Source organism: Marmota marmota, unplaced genomic scaffold (genome assembly GCF_001458135.2).
Source record: "Marmota marmota marmota unplaced genomic scaffold, marMar, whole genome shotgun sequence".
NCBI classification, from domain to species: Eukaryota; Metazoa; Chordata; class Mammalia; order Rodentia; family Sciuridae; genus Marmota; species Marmota marmota.
Genome location: NW_026000082.1, coordinates 35,179,325 through 35,197,133, shown reverse-complemented (window position 1 = coordinate 35,197,133; position 17,809 = coordinate 35,179,325). Strand labels below are relative to the sequence as shown.

The 17,809-nt window shown below is 53.0% G+C and overlaps 1 protein-coding gene across 5 annotated transcripts in view; it reads left to right on the top strand.

Moving 5' to 3' along the window:
- Nucleotides 1–7,979: 7,979 nt before the first annotated feature.
- The window catches only part of Rps6ka1 (ribosomal protein S6 kinase A1), a 34,360-nt gene continuing 24,530 nt past the window's right edge, over nt 7,980–17,809 (top strand). Inside the window, exons 1-4 of one of the 5 annotated variants that reach the window (XM_048816043.1) lie at nt 13,218–13,345; nt 13,685–13,764; nt 16,027–16,143; nt 16,371–16,452. In XM_048816043.1, coding sequence (XP_048672000.1) covers nt 16,422–16,452 — 31 coding nt within the window. In that variant the 5' untranslated portion in view covers nt 13,218–13,345; nt 13,685–13,764; nt 16,027–16,143; nt 16,371–16,421. Of the gene's footprint in view, nt 8,027–13,192; nt 13,404–13,684; nt 13,765–14,979; nt 15,217–16,026; nt 16,144–16,370; nt 16,453–17,809 lie in introns of those variants that run through there. The other 4 variants (XM_015485459.2, XM_015485457.2, XM_048816044.1 and 1 more) reach the window with 4 other exon arrangements.

Genomic DNA, 17,809 nt, shown 5'->3' with positions numbered 1-17,809 from the left:
GGCGCCGCTGCAGCCCGGCTGACGCCCGCGAGGGCGCGAGTGCCCTCCGATCTCTTGCCCACTATCGGGCTCCACCCCCGTGTGTCCCGGGTGTGCGTGTGCAGAGGACAGTTCTGCCGAACGCTGAGTAGCTCCCTTCCTTAGCCAGGAGAGCTGATCCCTTGGGGCACTGAGATCTGGTCCCCTTCACCCCACACTCCTAGGACCCGGCATCTTTTGGGAGCTGTCGCGCTCTCTCCATTAGTGCAAATGGGCAGGGCTTGGGTCAGATGTCTTTGATTCTAATAGAGACAAGGATCATGGGACCCCCACTTATCCCTGTGCCCTCTCACAAGAGCTCCCCTTGTTTCTCTGCTGCTGATTCTAGAAGGGTTGTCCCTCTGGACCCCTGGCAGTTGTGGAATGTGGGATGACAGTACCCCTCTGGGACTGGGATTCCTGTTTCCTTGTGCCCTGAGGCCACAGCCAGAGGACACCTGTGTCACTCACCCCAGAATGTGGAGAAGGGAGGGGAAGGCCCTTAGACCTTTGAAGATTATTCCTGGAGGGGGAAGACCTTGTGTCTGCCTCCTTCCCTGTGGAAGGGTTGAGCCCTTGGGGAGTGAGGCTTCTGCCACCCAGTCTCTACTAGTGGCAGTTCCTGTCCTCTGAGGGAGGGGTAAGGGTGCTTAGGGCCAGGTCCTAAGCATTCAGAAGGCCAGTTTTTCCTTTACTTTGTGACCCCAGGATCAAGGTCAAGCCTGGAACCATCAAGCTGAAAACTTTCCCTCATGCTAGGCAGGAGGCAGGTGATACTCCAAGTTTAGGGGAGCCATTGGGAGTATGCAAAGAGGATTGGATACCTCAATTGACCCAGGATCCTGATTTGAGCCCCTGGTGCTTGCATCTGTCCCCTCCTCTATTCTCCCACCTGGGGCAGCCACAGTGTGTCCTGCCTCTCAGAACCACAGATGAAGATCAGGGTAAGGACCCCAGGTCCCCAGCACCCAGAGTGTGCTGCCCCTTTAAAGGGATGGCCAACACAGGCTATTGGAGGGTGGGCGAGGCAGGATTAGGTAACCAACCTGAAGGCGCAATTTGGAGTAAATTGCTCTGGGATCCCTGCCATGGGGTTTTTACAGGCCCTACAAGGCTGCTCAGAGGTTCTCTCGCTGACTCACCCTCCAAGGTGAGGAACACTGCCCTCTGCGGCCCCTCTTCTCCCCACCACACGCACAGTAGGACTGTGGCACAAGGGCCTTGGGGGGTGCTCAAAGGCAGGTTCCTTTGCCCAGGCAGGCCCCTGCAACCTGGGCCTGGAGAGAATGTAGAGCTGAGCGGGAAGGGCTAGGGAGGAACTTCACCCTGCAACTTCCCTTGGGTTCTCCTAGCAGGGAAGGTACAACCCGGGATTCTTGGTCCAGGAAATCACTTCCTGCTTCTCTTTGGAAAATCCTGAGGCAAGGACTAGCTTCACCAGGGGGCCCAGTATAATCCAGAAACTCCTCTAAGTTTGAGTACTACTCTACCTGAATTCTGTGAGAGAAGACTGGTGAATTCCTGAGAATGGGGGGGATGCTTTCTCCAAGAGTGTCACCCTGGAAATGCTGTGTGACCCTCAGTCAGTCCTCAGCTTGTCTGGACCTCTGTTTCTGCAGTGGCAAGAGCTGGGTTCAAGCTCTGTTCTCAGGGCCTGAGAGGGTGCAGAGCTCTGCGCACTGCCGCCTGTCTCCCTCCCCCGGTTCATGGGGGTGCCAGGCGACTGGGTGTTATTGTTTGAGTAACAGGAGCCACGGGGCAGCCAGGGTGCCGGTTCCTCTGTTCTGACTGGAGAACAGGGCTTCGCTGTTCTCTTAGCCCAGGTGACATGTAAGCGATACAGTGGCCTGACCTGCAGGTACAGGCGCCATTGCTGGTGGCTCCTGGCCAGGAAAGAGGCAGGTGAGGGGCTGGTGGGGCCATTTGGCAGAGGCCTGGGGTCTGGACTGTCCCACCCTCCCTGTGATACTACCGAGAATGAGGTACTGGGAGGCAGAGCCTGGCCGAGGATCTGGCCCAGGAGGAGAAAACTCATTGAAAGTGTAGTTGAGGAGTCCTCCTGGGCTTTCCCTGGCCCTCCTGAAAGTAGTAGCCTTGTCCCCAGGCCTGGTCCTGCTACCTACAAAGCTTTACTATCTGCCACCCACCCTGCTTTACCTGTGTCACCTTATTTTAATTCTCACAATAACTTCTTAAGTTGGGGAATTCACCCCATTTTCAGATGGGACAACGGGACTTGGACAGCAGAACTGGCACATGAATTAATGTCAGGGCCAGAATTGGAACCCAGATTTCCTGCTGTCTTTCGCCAAGTTGGGGGAGTCAAGGATGGGGATGGGCTGGGTTCAAACCAACCCAGGTGGACAGTATTCCAAGAGTGCCTCCGGATGTTGGCAGACTGTCCTCCTCCGCAGGGCCCTTGTCCAGCCTTTGCTGAGGGCTGGCAGTGCCCTGGCACCTGGCCCCCAGCCTCCGGCCATTCAGAGGGCTGCCAGTGCTGGGCTCAGAACCCAGCTCCTGGGGCTGCTTCCTGACTCTGGGGCACGTGCTGCTGTCTTTCTCCATCTGCTGCCCGGCTTCTCTTGACATTGCCCTGAGTCCCTCTCCCCTAGACAGAGCTGCTTGGGTGGGAAGGAGGAATGTCTGTTGGAAGCCATCTCTGATCTCTTGAAAGGGTTGAGGGGGTGCAGTGGTCTGGGGGTCCTGGGCAGCTGTCCTCATGAGTGCTCTCTGAAGAAAAGGGAGGAGAGTGAATTTCCAGCCTCTAAGAGGCCCAATGGCCTTCCCTGTACTAGGCTTTTTTAGACAGTGTCCTACACTCAGGGTCAACATCATTGTCCCCATTCACTTATTCATTCATTCAGCACTTAGGTGACAAGTACTGTTACCATTCGAAGTAATAGAGGGCAGCTGTCAATACAACAGACCTGCCCTCATGGTACAGAGGAGGAACAGAGGATCTGAAAAGTGATGTAACAGACCCAAGGTCAGAGTAAGTGGCTGGCAGTTCCAAAATGAGTGGCCAAGTCTTGATGGCTGCACAGTTGTGTTCTTCCCACCATCCCAAGTGGCAATCAGGCCAGAAGGACAGGTGGCCCTGGCCTTCTAGGACCCAGGCTCTCCTGCGGTCCTCTCAGTACCACTCAGTCCTTTCTCTAGAGCTGCCATCTCCCCTCTAGAGACCTGTGTATCAGCTCTTTGAGGCTTGGAGTCCCATGAAGATGGCAGCCAGGCCAGAGACCAAGCCAGATGGCCTGGAGGAGGGTCCCCTGAATCATCCAGGCCAAATGCTTAAGAAATCTACAAATTCTGTTATACCTACATCCTTTTCCCATCCCTTGTTGTCAGGAATCTCACCTTGCAGCCACATGACTTTGGGTTATGGTCCCATGGCTGCTGCCTTGTAGCTGAGGGACCTCAGGTAAGTCCCTTAACTCTAAGTTTGATCTGAAAAATGGGAGTAATGCAACCTGCTCTGGCCTATTTGCTCTTGTTGCTGAGTTGACTTTTCATTTGACAAACTACATGCTGGACCCTGGCTAGGTACGAAGGAGCTGACGATGGAGAGGCCATGATCACTTTGTGAGTTAACCTGCAGTGTGCTCAGTGCATAGAGGAGCGAGGGAAGAACTTGAGACTGTGTGGTCAGAGGAGGTGGCACCAGAATTCAGTCCTGAAGCTGGGTGGTGGTGCACACATCTGTATTCCCAGTGACTCAGGAGGCTGAGGCAGCCTCAGTAACTTAGGAAAACCCTGTTTCAAAGTTAAATAAATAAATAAATAGGGATGGGGATGTAGCTCAATGGTACAGCACTCCTTTCAATTCCCTGTACCATTAAAAAAAAAAAAAAAAAATCAGTCCTGGAAGAAGCCCAGGAGTTTGCCAAAGTGAGAAGGCAGAAAGGGTTTTCTTTACAGAGTGAGCCACTATACAAATGCTTGGGGGTGTAAAACACAGTTTTGCTAAAAATTAGGACCCAATAATAACAATTGCTTGTTTGTAGACCAATTACGTGCTAGTGTATATATTTATAGGCATTATTTCATTTATTTCTAGCATCCACCTGATGAAATACGTTACTTTTATCTGTATTTCACAGATGAGGAAACAAGCCCTAAGAAATGCAGTGACCATCTTACCTTCTTAGGCTCTAGCAGATGGTAGAACCAGGATTTGAATCCACAAGGTCGGGTTCTAGAACCACTCCCCCACACACCTTTTTTTTTTGTGTGTGTGAAGTGGGGATTGAACCCAGGGCCTTGTGCATGTGAGGCAAGCACTCTACCAACCGAGCTATATCCCCAGCCCCCACAATATCTTTATTTTATTTATTTATTTTCATGTGGTGCTGAGGCTCGAACCCAGTGCCTCACATGTGCTAGGCAAGTGCTCTACCACTGAGCCACGGCCCTAGCCGCCCCCCCACCCCCTTTTTCTGTTGTTTTTACTGCAGATTGAACCTGGGGATGCTTTGCCACTGAACTATATCCCCAGATCTTTTTATTTATTTTTTATTTTGACACAGAGCCTCACTAAATTTGCTGAGGCTGGTCTCTAACTTGTGATCCTCCAGCCTCAGTCTTCCAAGTTGCTGGGATTAAAGGCCTGTGTCACCACACCTGGCATGCTAGGCAAGTGTTCAACCACTGAACTCCATCCCCAGCCCTTTTAATTTACTTTTTATTTTGAGATAGAGTCTCACTAAATTGCTCAGGTTGACCTTGAATTTGGGATCCTCCTGCCTCAGCTTTCCAAGTGTCTGGGATTACAGGTGTGCACCACCATGCCCAGCTAGAACCTGCATTCTTTTTTTTTTTTGGTGGAAATTTTTATTTTTTCCACTTTTTTATTGGTACATTATGGTTGTACGTGATGATGGGATTTGTTGTTACATATACATGTGCACAAATAACAATATAATTCCCCCCTCCCTCCCTTCCTCCCACCTCTTTGTCCCTTTCCTCTGCTGATCTCTTGGATTTCATGAGATCCACCCCACACCTTTTTATCCCTTTTTCCCTCTCTAAGCTTCCTCATAAGAGAAAACAGGATCCATGACCTTCTGCGTTTGACTTATTTTGCTGAACATGATGGTCTCTAGTTCTATCCGTTTTTCTGCAAATGACATGATTTTCTTTTTCTTTATGCTGAGTAAAACTCTATGTGTATATATACCACATTTCTTTATCCATGCATCCATTGGTGGACACCTAGGCTGATTCCATAGTTTGCTATTGTGAGTTGTGCTGCATGTATCACTGCAGCATGGTGACTTTAATTCTTTAGGATAAATACCAAGGAGTGGTATGGCTGGGTCCTATGGTGGTTCCCTGCCTAGTCTTTTGAGGAACCTACATATTGATTTCCATAGTGGTTGTACTAATTTTAATCCCACCAACAGTGTTGAATGTTTCTTTTCTCCACATCCTCTCCAGCATTTATTATTTGTAATCTTGATGGCTGCCTTTCTGGCTGGTGTGAGATGAAATCTCATTTTAGTTTTGATTTGCATTTTCTTAATTGCTAATGCTGTTAGCAATTAAGGAAATGCAATTTTTTATATATATTTGTTGACCATTTATATTTCTTCTTTTGAGAAGTGTCTGTTTAATTCATTTGCCCATTTATTAATTGGGTTATTTGGTTTTTGGTGTTAAGTTTTTTGATATATTATATATATATATACACACACACACACACACACACACACACACACATACATACATATATTCAGTTAGAAGAATACCTAGCAAAGATTTTCTCCCATTCTGTGGGTAGAACCCATATTCTTTTTTTTTTTTTTTTTTTATAATTGTAGATGGACAGACTGCCTTTATTTTGTCTATTCTTTATGACAGACCTTTTTTGCATATTTTTCATTTAGAGACAGGGTCTCACTGAGTTACTTAGGACTTCACTAAATTGCCGAGGCTGATCCTCCTGCCTCTGAGCCGCTGGGATCACACATTTTTTTTTTTTTGTACTGGGAATTGAACTCAGGGCCACTCAACCAGTGAGCCACTTCCCCAGCCCTTCTTTGTATTTTATTTAGAGACAGGGTCTCACTGAGTTGCTCAGCACTTCACTTTTGCTGAGGCTGGCTTTGAACTTGTGATCCTCCTGCCTCAGCCTCCTGAGCAGCTGGGGTTATAGGTGTGGGCCACTGCTCCTGGCAGAACCCACATTTTTAATCATTGTATGGACAGTTGGAGATGATGACTTTGAATTTCACGAGAAGAAGCATGAATTTTTATTCTCCAGGCAACAAAGTCTTTATTCTCTGTCACAGAAATATTTGAGGCCTGGTCCATTGAAGAGTCTCAGTAAATATTGGGTGACTGTGTTAAGTGAAAAGGTCACACTTGATTTTGGGGATGGTAAAGGTTCAGAGTGGAGCGGGCCAGGCAGGGGGCTGGTGGGTAAGCAGTTGTGATCATCTGTGGGATGATTCCTGTGTCAAGACTGGAAAGGCAGACCTGGGGAGGGACAGGGCAACTCAGGGAGGGTGCGGAAACAAACAAACAAAAAGAAGAGTCCAGAATGCTGGGTGAGTTGGAACCCAGCCTACAAATGCAAGCGTGCCCCACTCTATGCCCTGGGTTCTGATCAACCTGTCCCTTCTCCCTAGGCTGCTGGGAGGTGATGGGGTATATGTGTAGGGACCAGAACACTTGGCCCTGGGGAGGATTTAGGGGCATTAAAGGAGCTCAGGGGAGGAAGGATGTCCTAGGAGCTGCAAGGGGTACTGCTCCAGGGCAGGGAGGTTATGTAATGGGCAAAGCACAGCTGTGACTGCTGCTGCCAAGCAAGGCCACAGCTGCCCTGTGGACCCAGCTCCAGGCTCCAAAGTCCTGCCCTGCCCTAGGCCAAGTCTTCCTAGCTACTGGGATCCTACCGCCTGCCTCACAGCACTCGCCATGCCAGGAGGGCTGAGGACAGTTCCTTCAGGCCCAGGAAGGTAGTGTTCCCCAGCTCACCTCACACAGTAAACAGATGGCCTGGTTTGGTACACCCCAGTGTGCCCCGTGTGAGGGTGAAATCTAGAAAAGCCAGCGCTGCCCAGGGTGGACTTCAGGTTTCCCACCGATAGCTGCCTTGGGAGCGAGGAGAGTCTCTGCAACAGACTTCTTTGAGTACCTCTTGGATTTTGGACAAGATTTGGAATCCTTGCTTTTCAGTGGTGTGACCTTAGGTGCCATCATTAACCCCCATTTGAGCCTCAATTTCCTCTTCTGCTAGTGGGGCCAGGACCTACCTCCTGGGGCTGTGGTGAGGATTAAATGGAGCCACAGGTGTGAGGCACTGAGCCCAGCCTGGCATGTGGCAGGAGCTCGGAGGAGCAGCTGTTGTCACCAAGATCTCCTCTCTGCCCTCTCTGGACTCCCCGTTTATTAGGAAGGGCAGGCCCTGGAGTAAACAGTCCCTTCAGTGTGACAAGTGGTACAGTGAAGGAATGCAGGGGGATGGGGGAGGCAGCCATCACTCTGCCTGATGAGGAGGGAGGGGTCCCAGTCGCCACCTCTGGGCTGGACACTTGCCCAGACTTTGTCTCTTTCCACCCTGGCGGCAACTCTGGAGATCTGGGTAACCAACCCCACACTACAGATTGGGAAACTGAGACCTCTCGCCGCTGGTTGCAGTCTCTCTTGGCAGAGCCCGGGCCACACAGGCCTCTTCCTTCTCCCTGGGAGCTGAGTCTTGGAAGATGAGGTGTTTGTTAGGTGGAGAGCAGGGGAAGGCATGCAGCCCCCTGAGATTGTTCTGCCAGGGTCGTGAGGGACTGTTGACAGAGGACTTGGTTCCTGTGTCCTCACTGCGGAAGCACAGGTCGAGGGGACCCACCCAGAACTCCTACACCTCTCCATGGCCTCCCTGACTCTTGGGACCACCAAGGATGAGGCGCCTCTTCCTCCACTCAGGTGAGTTCTCACAATGCCTCCCCGTCTCCCTTCTTTTTTCCAGAATGGACAGGCCTCAGGGGAAGAAGCTGGACTTCAGCTGTCCAAGGTGAGGACCAGGGCCTGTGGCCTGGGCTAGGGACTGTGGGAGTTCTGTTTGTGTGGCTCTGGGGAGAGAGGCCTGCCCTTGCTCCACCTGAGAGGAGGGCCCTGTCCTCGCCCCTCTGCCCAGTTCAGCCTTCCTTCTCTCATCCCTCCTAATCCTCAAGCAGCCCTGGGCATAGAACTCACTTGTTCCAACCTCCATGTGACATGAGGGGGTCGCAGCCCAGAGAGGTTAGGAGCAGGATCCAGCCTGGGACTCTGGCTACCTGTCACCCCAGCCAGGGCACTTCCTGGATTTATTTACTTAAGGAATTTGGGTCACTCTAAGGAGAGAGCCTACACAGTGATGGGAGAGGCTCAGACACTGTGCTGATCTCCCGGGCCTGGGGGAGTGGCTCCTCAGGCTCCCACCTGGCTGAGGCCCATTTCCTCTCCCCTGCTGTCTCTGCTTCCCGGCTCCTTCCAGAGCTCCTTAGACCCTGCTTCTGGTTCTTGTATTGCCAGAACTGCCAGAGGCTGGTTCCTGTTGTGTAACCTTGGGTAGGTCCCTTGTTCCCTTTGGGCCTTGGCTATCTCTGTAGTGGGAAGGACCATACCCAACTCATAGGTAGCTCTGGGTCAAGGGAGGCAGCTGTGGAGTGATTTTGGAAGCCCCCTGGGCTGGGGCAGAACATGGGCAAACCTGGATTCTAGTCTCAGTGTATCCCCCACCATTTGCCCAGAAGCTCCTCTCTTGAGTCTCAGTGTGGGAGTCCGTAAGTTGGGAAAAATAGTACCTTTCTCACAGGAGTGATGTGGAGGACAAATGGGGTGGTGACTACCTGGTCCCCCCCAGGGGGCATCAGCACCCTTGGTGTGAATGCCTTGAGTGTTGCTCAGCTCCACTTCCTGTGAGAAGCCCCACCTTCCTGGCCTGGGTCTGCCCATCTACTATAGGCTTGACCTTTGAGATGGAGTTGGGGTTGGTCCGGGTGTTTACCTTGACTCAGCTTCCTAAGATAAGGTATTTGAGCTGGTGGGGTGGGGCAGGATGAGAGAAGGAGGTTCCCACCCCCTCCACTGTTGGTTACTGTGACAACAGCCAGCAGAGAGGCCAGTGAGCAGTATGGTCTGGGCTTCTTGGTTTATCATTTTAAAATCAATTTTTTTTTTTTTACTGTAGATGGACATATTTTATTTACTTATTTTTATGTGGTACTGAGGATCGAACCCAGCGCCTCACATGTGCTTGACAAGTGATCTGCCACTGAGCCACCACTCCAGCCCCCACCCCTTGGTCTGGAGATGCCTCTCCCACAGAGTAGCTACTCCTAATTACCTAAAATAAAATAAAAGGGCTGTAGGTCCTGGTGGAGAGCCAGAAGTTCAGACCTTGGGGCTGAGTTTCTTGGTTGCAGGGGATTTTGCAGTCTTTGAGGAGCTTGTGGTGAATGCAGCTTCTCACCCCAAGAATTGGAAGGGTAGGCTTGGTGGTGCATACTTGGAATCCCAGCAACTTAGGAGGCTGAGGCAGGAAAATCACAAGTTCAAGGCAAACCTGGGTAACTGAGTGAGACCCTGTCTTAGAATTAAAAAGTGAAAATGGCTGGAGGTGTAGCTCAATGGTAGAGCACCCCTGGGTTAAATCCCTAGTACAAAAGTCAGAGAGGCTGATTGAGAGGAAGGAGGAGGTTTCCCAGGCAGGTAATCTCTACTGGCTCCCCATCTCCCCATCCTGTGATTTCTGCTAAAGAGGAGGAGCACCGGGTATCTGACCCCAATGCCACCATCCCTGGGTGTCTACATATCCATCTCTTGTTCCAGCCACCAGTATCCCACTGCCCACTTCCAGGCTTACTACACCAGGGGGCGCTCAACCTGTGATCAGTCCCTCATCACTGTGCAGTAGAAGGAACTGGCAATGGGCCAGTTTATCCTTCATCAGAAATTTAGTGTACCTTGTTATGACACTGGGAGACCCCAAAGTGAAGTCAACATCCCCCAGCCTCAGGGAGCTCCTGGTCTTGGAGGGAGGGTGGAAACAGGAGAACTGTGTGGTGGGTGCTAGGGTGCAGCAGGAACACGGTTGTGGGCATACACAACCTCCATTCCATGTCCACTAGAGACATATACCACCTTCCAGGTGCCCATTTTTCTCTTGGTGGCAAGATGTGATGAGCACATCGTAGCCCCAGTTGGTGGCCTCTGAGCTTAGGGCTGAGAGTGTACCAGACAGATGGTCACTGCTATGTGTGGCAGAGGAAGAAGAATTGGGTGGACTCTTGGGCACCTGGCCACTTCCCTGCAGAGCTAGCATTTGGCCAGGCTTTGGACGGCAGGATCGGAGCAGCAGGGCCTTCCAAATGGAGAAGAAGCAGGGGAGGGGACTTGGAAGTCAGAGATTCTGAGTTCAGATTCCTGCCCCCGTGTCTCCATTTGCCTTGTGACCTGGGACAAAGTAACTTGCTCCTGCAAGGCTTGGATCTTTTTCCAATAGAAGCAATGTGGAGCTTACCTCTCAGGGCCACCTGGAAGAGGAAATGTGATATGTATAAATTAAGGTATCCAACAATGTTTCTAGAATAATATTGGTGTCTAATGCTTGCTTATTTTGTTTATTTCAGGCAGAGGGGAATTTGGGTTTTAGCAGTGAGGGTGTAAGCAGCTGGTACAGAGCATGTACTCCCTGGATCTCTTCAGCACCTGGGTGCACCTGGTATCCAGGCACACAGGGTTCCCACTCTCCTTCCCTCCCTTCCTGGGCATGGACTGGGCACCCCAGGCCCTCTCCTCTGGCCATCTCCGGAGCTGGACCCCTTTGAAGTGCCTGCCCTGCTATTTTGAGAACTGAATGTCTCCCCCCTCCCCTCCTCTCTTCCTGTTTATGAAACCCTGATCCCTCCGGATCCCTCATGCGCCCCTGGCCAGAACTTAGGCAGGATGTGACTGTGGACTTTGGGGAGCCTTGGGCACCCTCAGGTGCTGGGAGGAACTTCCCTTGGACCAGCCACAGCAGGTCAGCCCACCCGCTCAGCACTGGGGCCAGTGCCTGGATGCTGCCCCTTCTTCTTGCCCAGCGGAGATTCTGCGGCAGTCAGATCAACTAAACCAGGGAGAACTTCTGTTTAAAATGTCTCTTTGTCTCCACGGCTCATTTTGCTTCTACAAACAACCTTCTAGAAATAACCTTCTGAGCATGGAATGTGTAATTTGAAACTTCATTTTACAGAGGAGGAAACCGAGGTTCAGACAGGGAAAGAAAGAGATTTGCCTGGGAGCCAGTTCCTTCTCTACCAGGGCTGTCTCCCCTCCACACCCTGCTTTCTGCCTGGTCAACAATCTTTCTCTGTACCCAACTACACTGTCCTGTCTCTAGAAGATCTACCCAGACCCCGCCCTTGGCTCTGGGCGTCCACAGCACCTTGACTGCAGCTCTGGGGCAGGGTAATTGTGTTTTGTTATCTTATTTCTTTTCTGAGCTGCCAGAGGTCAAGGCCTGGGTTGCCTTAGCATCTGCTGCCTTCTAGTGTCTGGTTCCTGCCTGAACAGAGCAGGGGCCAGGAACTATCAGGGACCTCCACAGTTGGGTAGGCAGTTTGGCCTTACAAGAGGGGCTGTGGTGAGAGGTTAAGAGCACAGGCTTTGGAAGCAGTCAGGCTTTGGTTTCACTCTTACTTCTTGGCCTTGCTAGCCATGTGACCTTGAGCAAGTCACTTTCTCTCCTAGTCTAGTTTTCTCATCTCTAAAATGGGGATGATGATATCTCCCTTTGGAACTGAGACATGGGCTCTTAACCCCAGTGCCAAGCATACGTTTGGTGGAATTCACATCAGCAAAAGTTGAAAGATAGAATGGGCAGGGGACCTGAATGCTCAGGGACAGGAGTCTCAGTTCTCATTATCATTGACCCCAAGTCCGGTGCCTGGGAACTGGGGGCCCTCTCACCTGTCCAGAGGCATGCTGTTAGACAGAGCTGGAGACATCTGCCCCACTAGAAAGGGGAGCACCTGGGAGGCCCTGCAGATCCCTGCCAGCGGAGGAAGAACTGCTGGTGTCTGTTAGGGCGGGGATTATCAGGTGGGCTTGACCATAGTAGAGGGAGGCCAAGCATGAAGACCTTACGGACTGGGGATCCGCCTGTGCGCTCTCCCCTTCTCTCCCAGCTGCCCTGTGGGAGGAAGTAAATAAAGAGGAAGTGTGTACAGCGGAGACAAGGCAGAAACCCAGGGGTATGGGCTGGTGGCTGGCCCTTCCTCCGCCACCAGCGGCCTTAGGCCCCCCACACCCTTCAGCAGAGGCAGTGCCGAGACTGTTTCCTTCCTCTTGCCCCTTCTGGTACCCCATAGCCACAGAAGTGCTTTCCCTGCTTCTGAGGGTTGAAGGGAGTTGGGGGCCCTGAATTGGCACTGGCATTAGACCAGGGGACTCTGGGTGTCCAGGCTGCCCTGCCTGAGGAAGCAACAGGGCCTCTAAGGGAAGATCTTTCACAAGCCTGTAGGCCATCACCGCAGACTGTTTGTTATCAGAGGCCCAGCGAGCCTGGGGAAGGGGAAGTCCGCCCGAGGGCGGGGGAGCGTGTTTCTCTGCAGGGGATGGCTGTGGAGAGGGTTTCCGATCATCACTGAGTGTATCTGTCAGTTCCTGTGGGTGTACTGGTGTGAGGATGAGGTGAAGCCGCATGGGAAGGGGCTGGGCCCACTCCACCTCCAGCCTCGGAGGCCCACTCCTCCTCGTAGCCCTCTGTGAGGTCCTGGCTGGAGTCTTCTTGCCCATCCCAGGGCCTAGGACTGGCAGGCGTCTTCAGGGCACCTGATGGGGCAGGGCCAGGCATGGTGGTATCTGTTCTGTGGGCTGCTGTTCTGGGTGGCCACAGCTGGGGCAAGCCAGTGCCTACACTGTCTGCTGGGCAGTCGGGCTCCAGCCTTTCCAACTGCTGTCCAACGTGCTCTTGGGGGCCTCCAGGTGCATGTTTGTGGGTACTGGGAGCCCACTGTGTCACCACCTCATTGCCTTGTGACTTCTGTCTGTGACCCTGTCGCCCTCATTAGGGTCAGAGGAGACAGGGAGGGACGTACCCTTGGGCTGTCCCTGGGTTATAAGCTTGGGGTCTGCAGTATCCTCTCCTCAGCAGAGGCTCCTGACCTAACTGCTGTCCCTCCTCCTTACCAAGGGGGAAGTGAGAAGGAGGGGGGCCAGGGACCCTGCCTTCTGGGCCAAGAACACTAAAAAAAAAGCAGAAGTAAGAGGAGTAGCGGGGCCCTCTGGCCACTGCTGGAGCCCCACCATGCAGACCCCAGCAGATTTCCCCAGGGTTGAGAGAGACCTGGTCTCCTGTCCCAGGAAGGTGAGCAGAAGGGTGGCCTGCCTCCAGTAGTATCTGTCACCATGTCTTTGAGCAAGGAGTAAGTTTGGGGATGGCTCTGTCCCTTGGGGTTTCCGGGTGGCTGCCTCTGTCCCCAGGGAGTGTTCTCTGTCGGAGACAGCCTGGCAAGGTAGAGGCGCAGGTCTCAGGGTGGGTGGCCAGGGATTGCTGTGTGGTCTTGGCCCATCTCAGCCCCTCCCTGAGCTAGGCTTTCTGCCTGTCCCTGCAGAAGGTTATGCTCAGGGGCCTGATTAGCATGCGGCTTCTTTTTGTGGAGGTGGGGGGTGGAGGGGTTGTTACACCAACTCCTTTGTCCATCAGGTACAGTCTGCCAAAGATAGGGTTGAGTCTGAGGGTCAAGACCTGGAGCGGGAAGTCTCAGACTGGCCCTAGGTCTGAAGGTGAGAGTGGGCAGGGAGCAGCTCTGACCGACTTACCTGCCCGCCCCTTGCTGGTACTGGGGGCTGTGGACCCCAGGCCAGGCAGGAGCCAGAGGAGGGTTGGGTCCATGCTGGCTCTGCCACTGCTTTGCTCTGAACCTGGGAGTTACTCTCCTCTGGGCCTCAACTTCATATTCCTGAAAAAGGGGTATTTGGGATCTTTGGATGGGAGTCAAAGCTATCAGGTTCTACTCAGGAGATGGCCCTCTTGGCCACTACCTTAGTCATGGGTCTCTCTCAGGCCCTGGAATATGAGGAAAAAAACTAGGGTGGACTGGTTTGTGGACTTGATGGCAGAGCGCTTGCCTAGCATATGTGAGGCACCACATATGAATAAATAAAATAAAGGTCCATCAACAACTAAAAAAAAAACCTAGGGAAATGGAATACCTCAGAGATTGTCTGACACAGATGCTGGGCTGCTCTCCTGAGTGCTGGGCCCTGTAGGTTGTATCCTCTCATCCCTTTCCCCACCCCTAGGCACACCATCAAGAACCCACAGCTCTGCCCTTAATCTTTTGGGGATCCTGCCTTGTGCCTGCCTGAGTCTGCCCTGGGTATCTGTCAGTCTGTGTGGGCCTCGTGATGGATGCTTCTCTGCTGTGCAACCTGTCTGTGTGTGTGAGTTCCTGTCTCTGTTCTCTGTGTGATAAGTACCTCTTCAGTTGGGTACATGCCACATGTTGGGTGCCTATTGGGTTTGTGTTCCCTTCTGTCTTTTGGGTCTGTGTCCCCTTTTGTCTCTGCATGTTGGATGCTAGTCTCTCCACCTCTGTTAGATATGAGTTCCTCTTGCCTCTGCCTGATAGGTACATGACTCCCTCCTGTCTCTGCCTGTTGGGTGTGTGTCCTCAACACATCCCTGCCTGCTGAGCCTGTGCGCCTTCCTGCCCCTGCCTGTTGGATGCCAGTCTTTATCTGTCTCCACCTGTTGGGTGTCTCTTTATCTGCCTGTACACGTTAGGTGTCTGACTGTGCCTGTTGGGTACCTTTTGCTTCAGCAGCTGTGTTGGCATGGGGCTTTCCCTTTGTGGGCATTCAGGGAATATCAAGGAGGGCCAGAGGGCAGCCCTCAGGCACTGGGGAGAGGGGAAGAGAGGGAACATGGGGAGGGTGGAGGCCCTGGGCTGGGAAACCACAGGCCCCGAATGATTGGCTGCCCTGGGCCGGCCCAGCCCCTGCGCCCTCATCCTGCACATCCGCCTTGGGGCCGACCACCTCTGCAGCAGCCCCGGAGGCTGCTTGTCCCTGCCATGGTGCTGTGGCCCTGCTGGGCGGATGGAGCAGGATCCCAAGCCGCCCCGATTGCGGCTCTGGGCCCTGCTCCCCTGGCTGCCCAGGAAGCAGCGGCCCAGGATCGGCCAGACCTCTCTGCCTGCCCATGGCCCTGGCTCTGGTCCCCAGCGGGACTTGGTAAGTGTGTCCGGATATCTAGTCCTGGCCTGGTTGTGGCCCTTGGAACAGGTGCCCAGGCAGCTGGTTTGGCTTAAGCTGCTTTGGGCTCCTCTGGCCCAGGTCCGTCCCTTCTGGGGGACCAGCCCTGCCTAGACTTGCTTCTTGGGGAATTGTTGAGGCTTTTTGGAGCTTCAGGGCAAGACCAGCTGATAGAATAGTAGGACCTGATGAGGGGTTCCTAGAGGTTTGTTGGGGGGATGTTCCGGCAAGTAAGGCATAGATTCTCTGGCCTAACTCCCACCTGCCCCACACAGGCATTTACTGGGTTGAGGGGGATATCTGGATGACTCTGGGTCTCTGTGTGTCTTAGCCCTGTCCATTCAACCAGAGGATCCCCTCATCTCAGGAACAGAGGCCCAGCTCTGCCTCCCCATTATGAGAACAAACCCCACTTCCTATTGTGGCAAAACCAAAACAGCAGGGGGAGGGGAGCCCCACAGGGCGGACTGGGGCAGGTCCTTCGCCTCAGCCTGAGTCAGGTTGGCTTGGTCTGGCCTGGCTTGGCCTGGCCTGGCCAGCCTGGCTGGGCCTGGGCACCTTTTTGAGCCTAAGCAGGCCAGAACATCAGGAGTGATAGGAGCAGTGACTCTCCTGGGCTTGCACCACCTGGTGGTTTGACCTGCCCAGCCTTGAACCCTGTTATATTGATGATCCTGAGGCTCCCTGACCAGGGGTGGCCTATTGGATTTGATGAATTCTGGGGGAAATGACTTGGCTGGGGATATACCCTGTGCTACTGCTGGTCTACCCACTCTCTCCCTCCATCAGGATGAGGGCATCCTCAAGGAGATCTCCATCACACACCACGTTAAGGCTGGCTCCGAGAAGGCCGACCCATCCCATTTTGAGCTCCTCAAGGTTCTGGGCCAGGGATCTTTTGGCAAAGTGAGTCATGAGCCCATGTCTGGGAGGGCAGCATTGGTTACGTCAGAGGTGGGGGTCAGGGTCACCTTGGGGTCCAGAGGCTCTGAGGGCAAGTGTGAAAGGTCACCTGGGTACCCAGGAAAAGGTCAGTGTGGGACCCAGAGAAGCAAGAGGACAGCATAGGACAGAGCTGGTGGCTTCAGCCCCCTTCCAGCTTCTCCCTGGCTTTTCCTCCTCTGCCCTTTCAGGTCTTCCTAGTGCGCAAGGTCACCCGGCCAGACAGTGGGCACCTGTATGCCATGAAGGTGCTAAAGAAGGCAACATTGAAAGGTAAGAGGGTCTCATGGGGCTTGGGTGGGATGAGGGAGGCAGCTCCATCTTCAGGAGCACCCAGCCCGAAGGTGGAGAAACAGGCCTACTCTCAGCCGCCCCTGCCCTCAGGCCCCCCTCCCAAGCCAAGTGAAGGTGGCTGGCTGAAGGCTCATGTCTAGAGTGGTATTTGGTTGAATGCAGCCTGCTTGTGGCAGGGTGGGGGGCATATCCCCCAGAATTCATCAGTATCAAGTTGCTCAGGCACAGGTGCTTGGGTAGCAGAGGTGCTTCGTGATGTTGGAAGAGTCTCTGGCTCTCAGCTCAGGGTGGAGAAGGGCCTAAGAGAAGAGGTGGGGAGACCGGGGACAACTGGGCCCATAAGAGGGTGAATCAAGGAAGCCATGGAGGTAGGTGGCAGAAAGGTGTGGAAGGGAGCCCCAAGCCAAAGTCTAGAATTCCAAGGTTTCAAGTGGTTTGAGGACAGCTGGAAGAGGATGCGGGGCGGCTGTCACTGACTGGTGTGGCAGCCAGTGTGGCGACTGCAGGGTGGAGTCCAAGCCTAGCCCTGGCTTGGGGTGTGGTGGGGAGAATAGGAGTGACAGCTTAAGGTTGTTATCGGCCGTGTGGCTCATGAAGGGCTGCCTGTGGGGTGAAGGCAGTTTTGGGGGAGACTCCTCATGCTCCCGCAGTACAGGGCTGTGACCTGTGTGTGGCGATGGTCAAAGCTGGAGCCTGAAAGGGGGGCAGGTTGAGGGCTGGGGGGACACCTAAGGAGTAGCTATGTGAGATGTGCCTGGAGGGATGAGTTATGAGTTTTCCAGACCCCGGTGACTGAGGATGGGCACTCCAAGAAGGAGGGACCGTTTACCTGAGGTGGTTTGGAAATATAAGGTGTGTTTGGGAAACTGTGGCTGCAATAGTTAACCTCAGAGGCACGGACCCTGCTGTGTCAAAGTGAGGGCACTAAAAGAGTTGAAGCAGAATAAAGGCCTGTGCGTGGCTTATGCCCATAATCCCAGCAGCTCAGGAGGCTGAGGCAAGAGGATCACAAGTTCAAAGCCAGCCTCAGCAACTAAGCAAGGCCCAGTCTCAAAATATTTTAAAAAGGGTTAGGGAGATGGTTCAGTGGTTAAGTGCTCCTTGATACAATCCCTGGTCCTGAAAACAAAGGAAAAGAAAAGCATGTGGCTAGGGGCAGTGGTACGTGTCTTAATCCCAGCAACTCAGGTTCAAGTCAGGTTCAAGGCCAGCCTCAGCAAATTTAACAAGGCCCTCAGCAACTTAAGGACACCCTATCTCAAAAATGTAAAAAATAAATAAAAAGATCTGGAGATGTGACTTCTAGGACCAAAAAAAAAAAAAAAAAAAAAAAAAA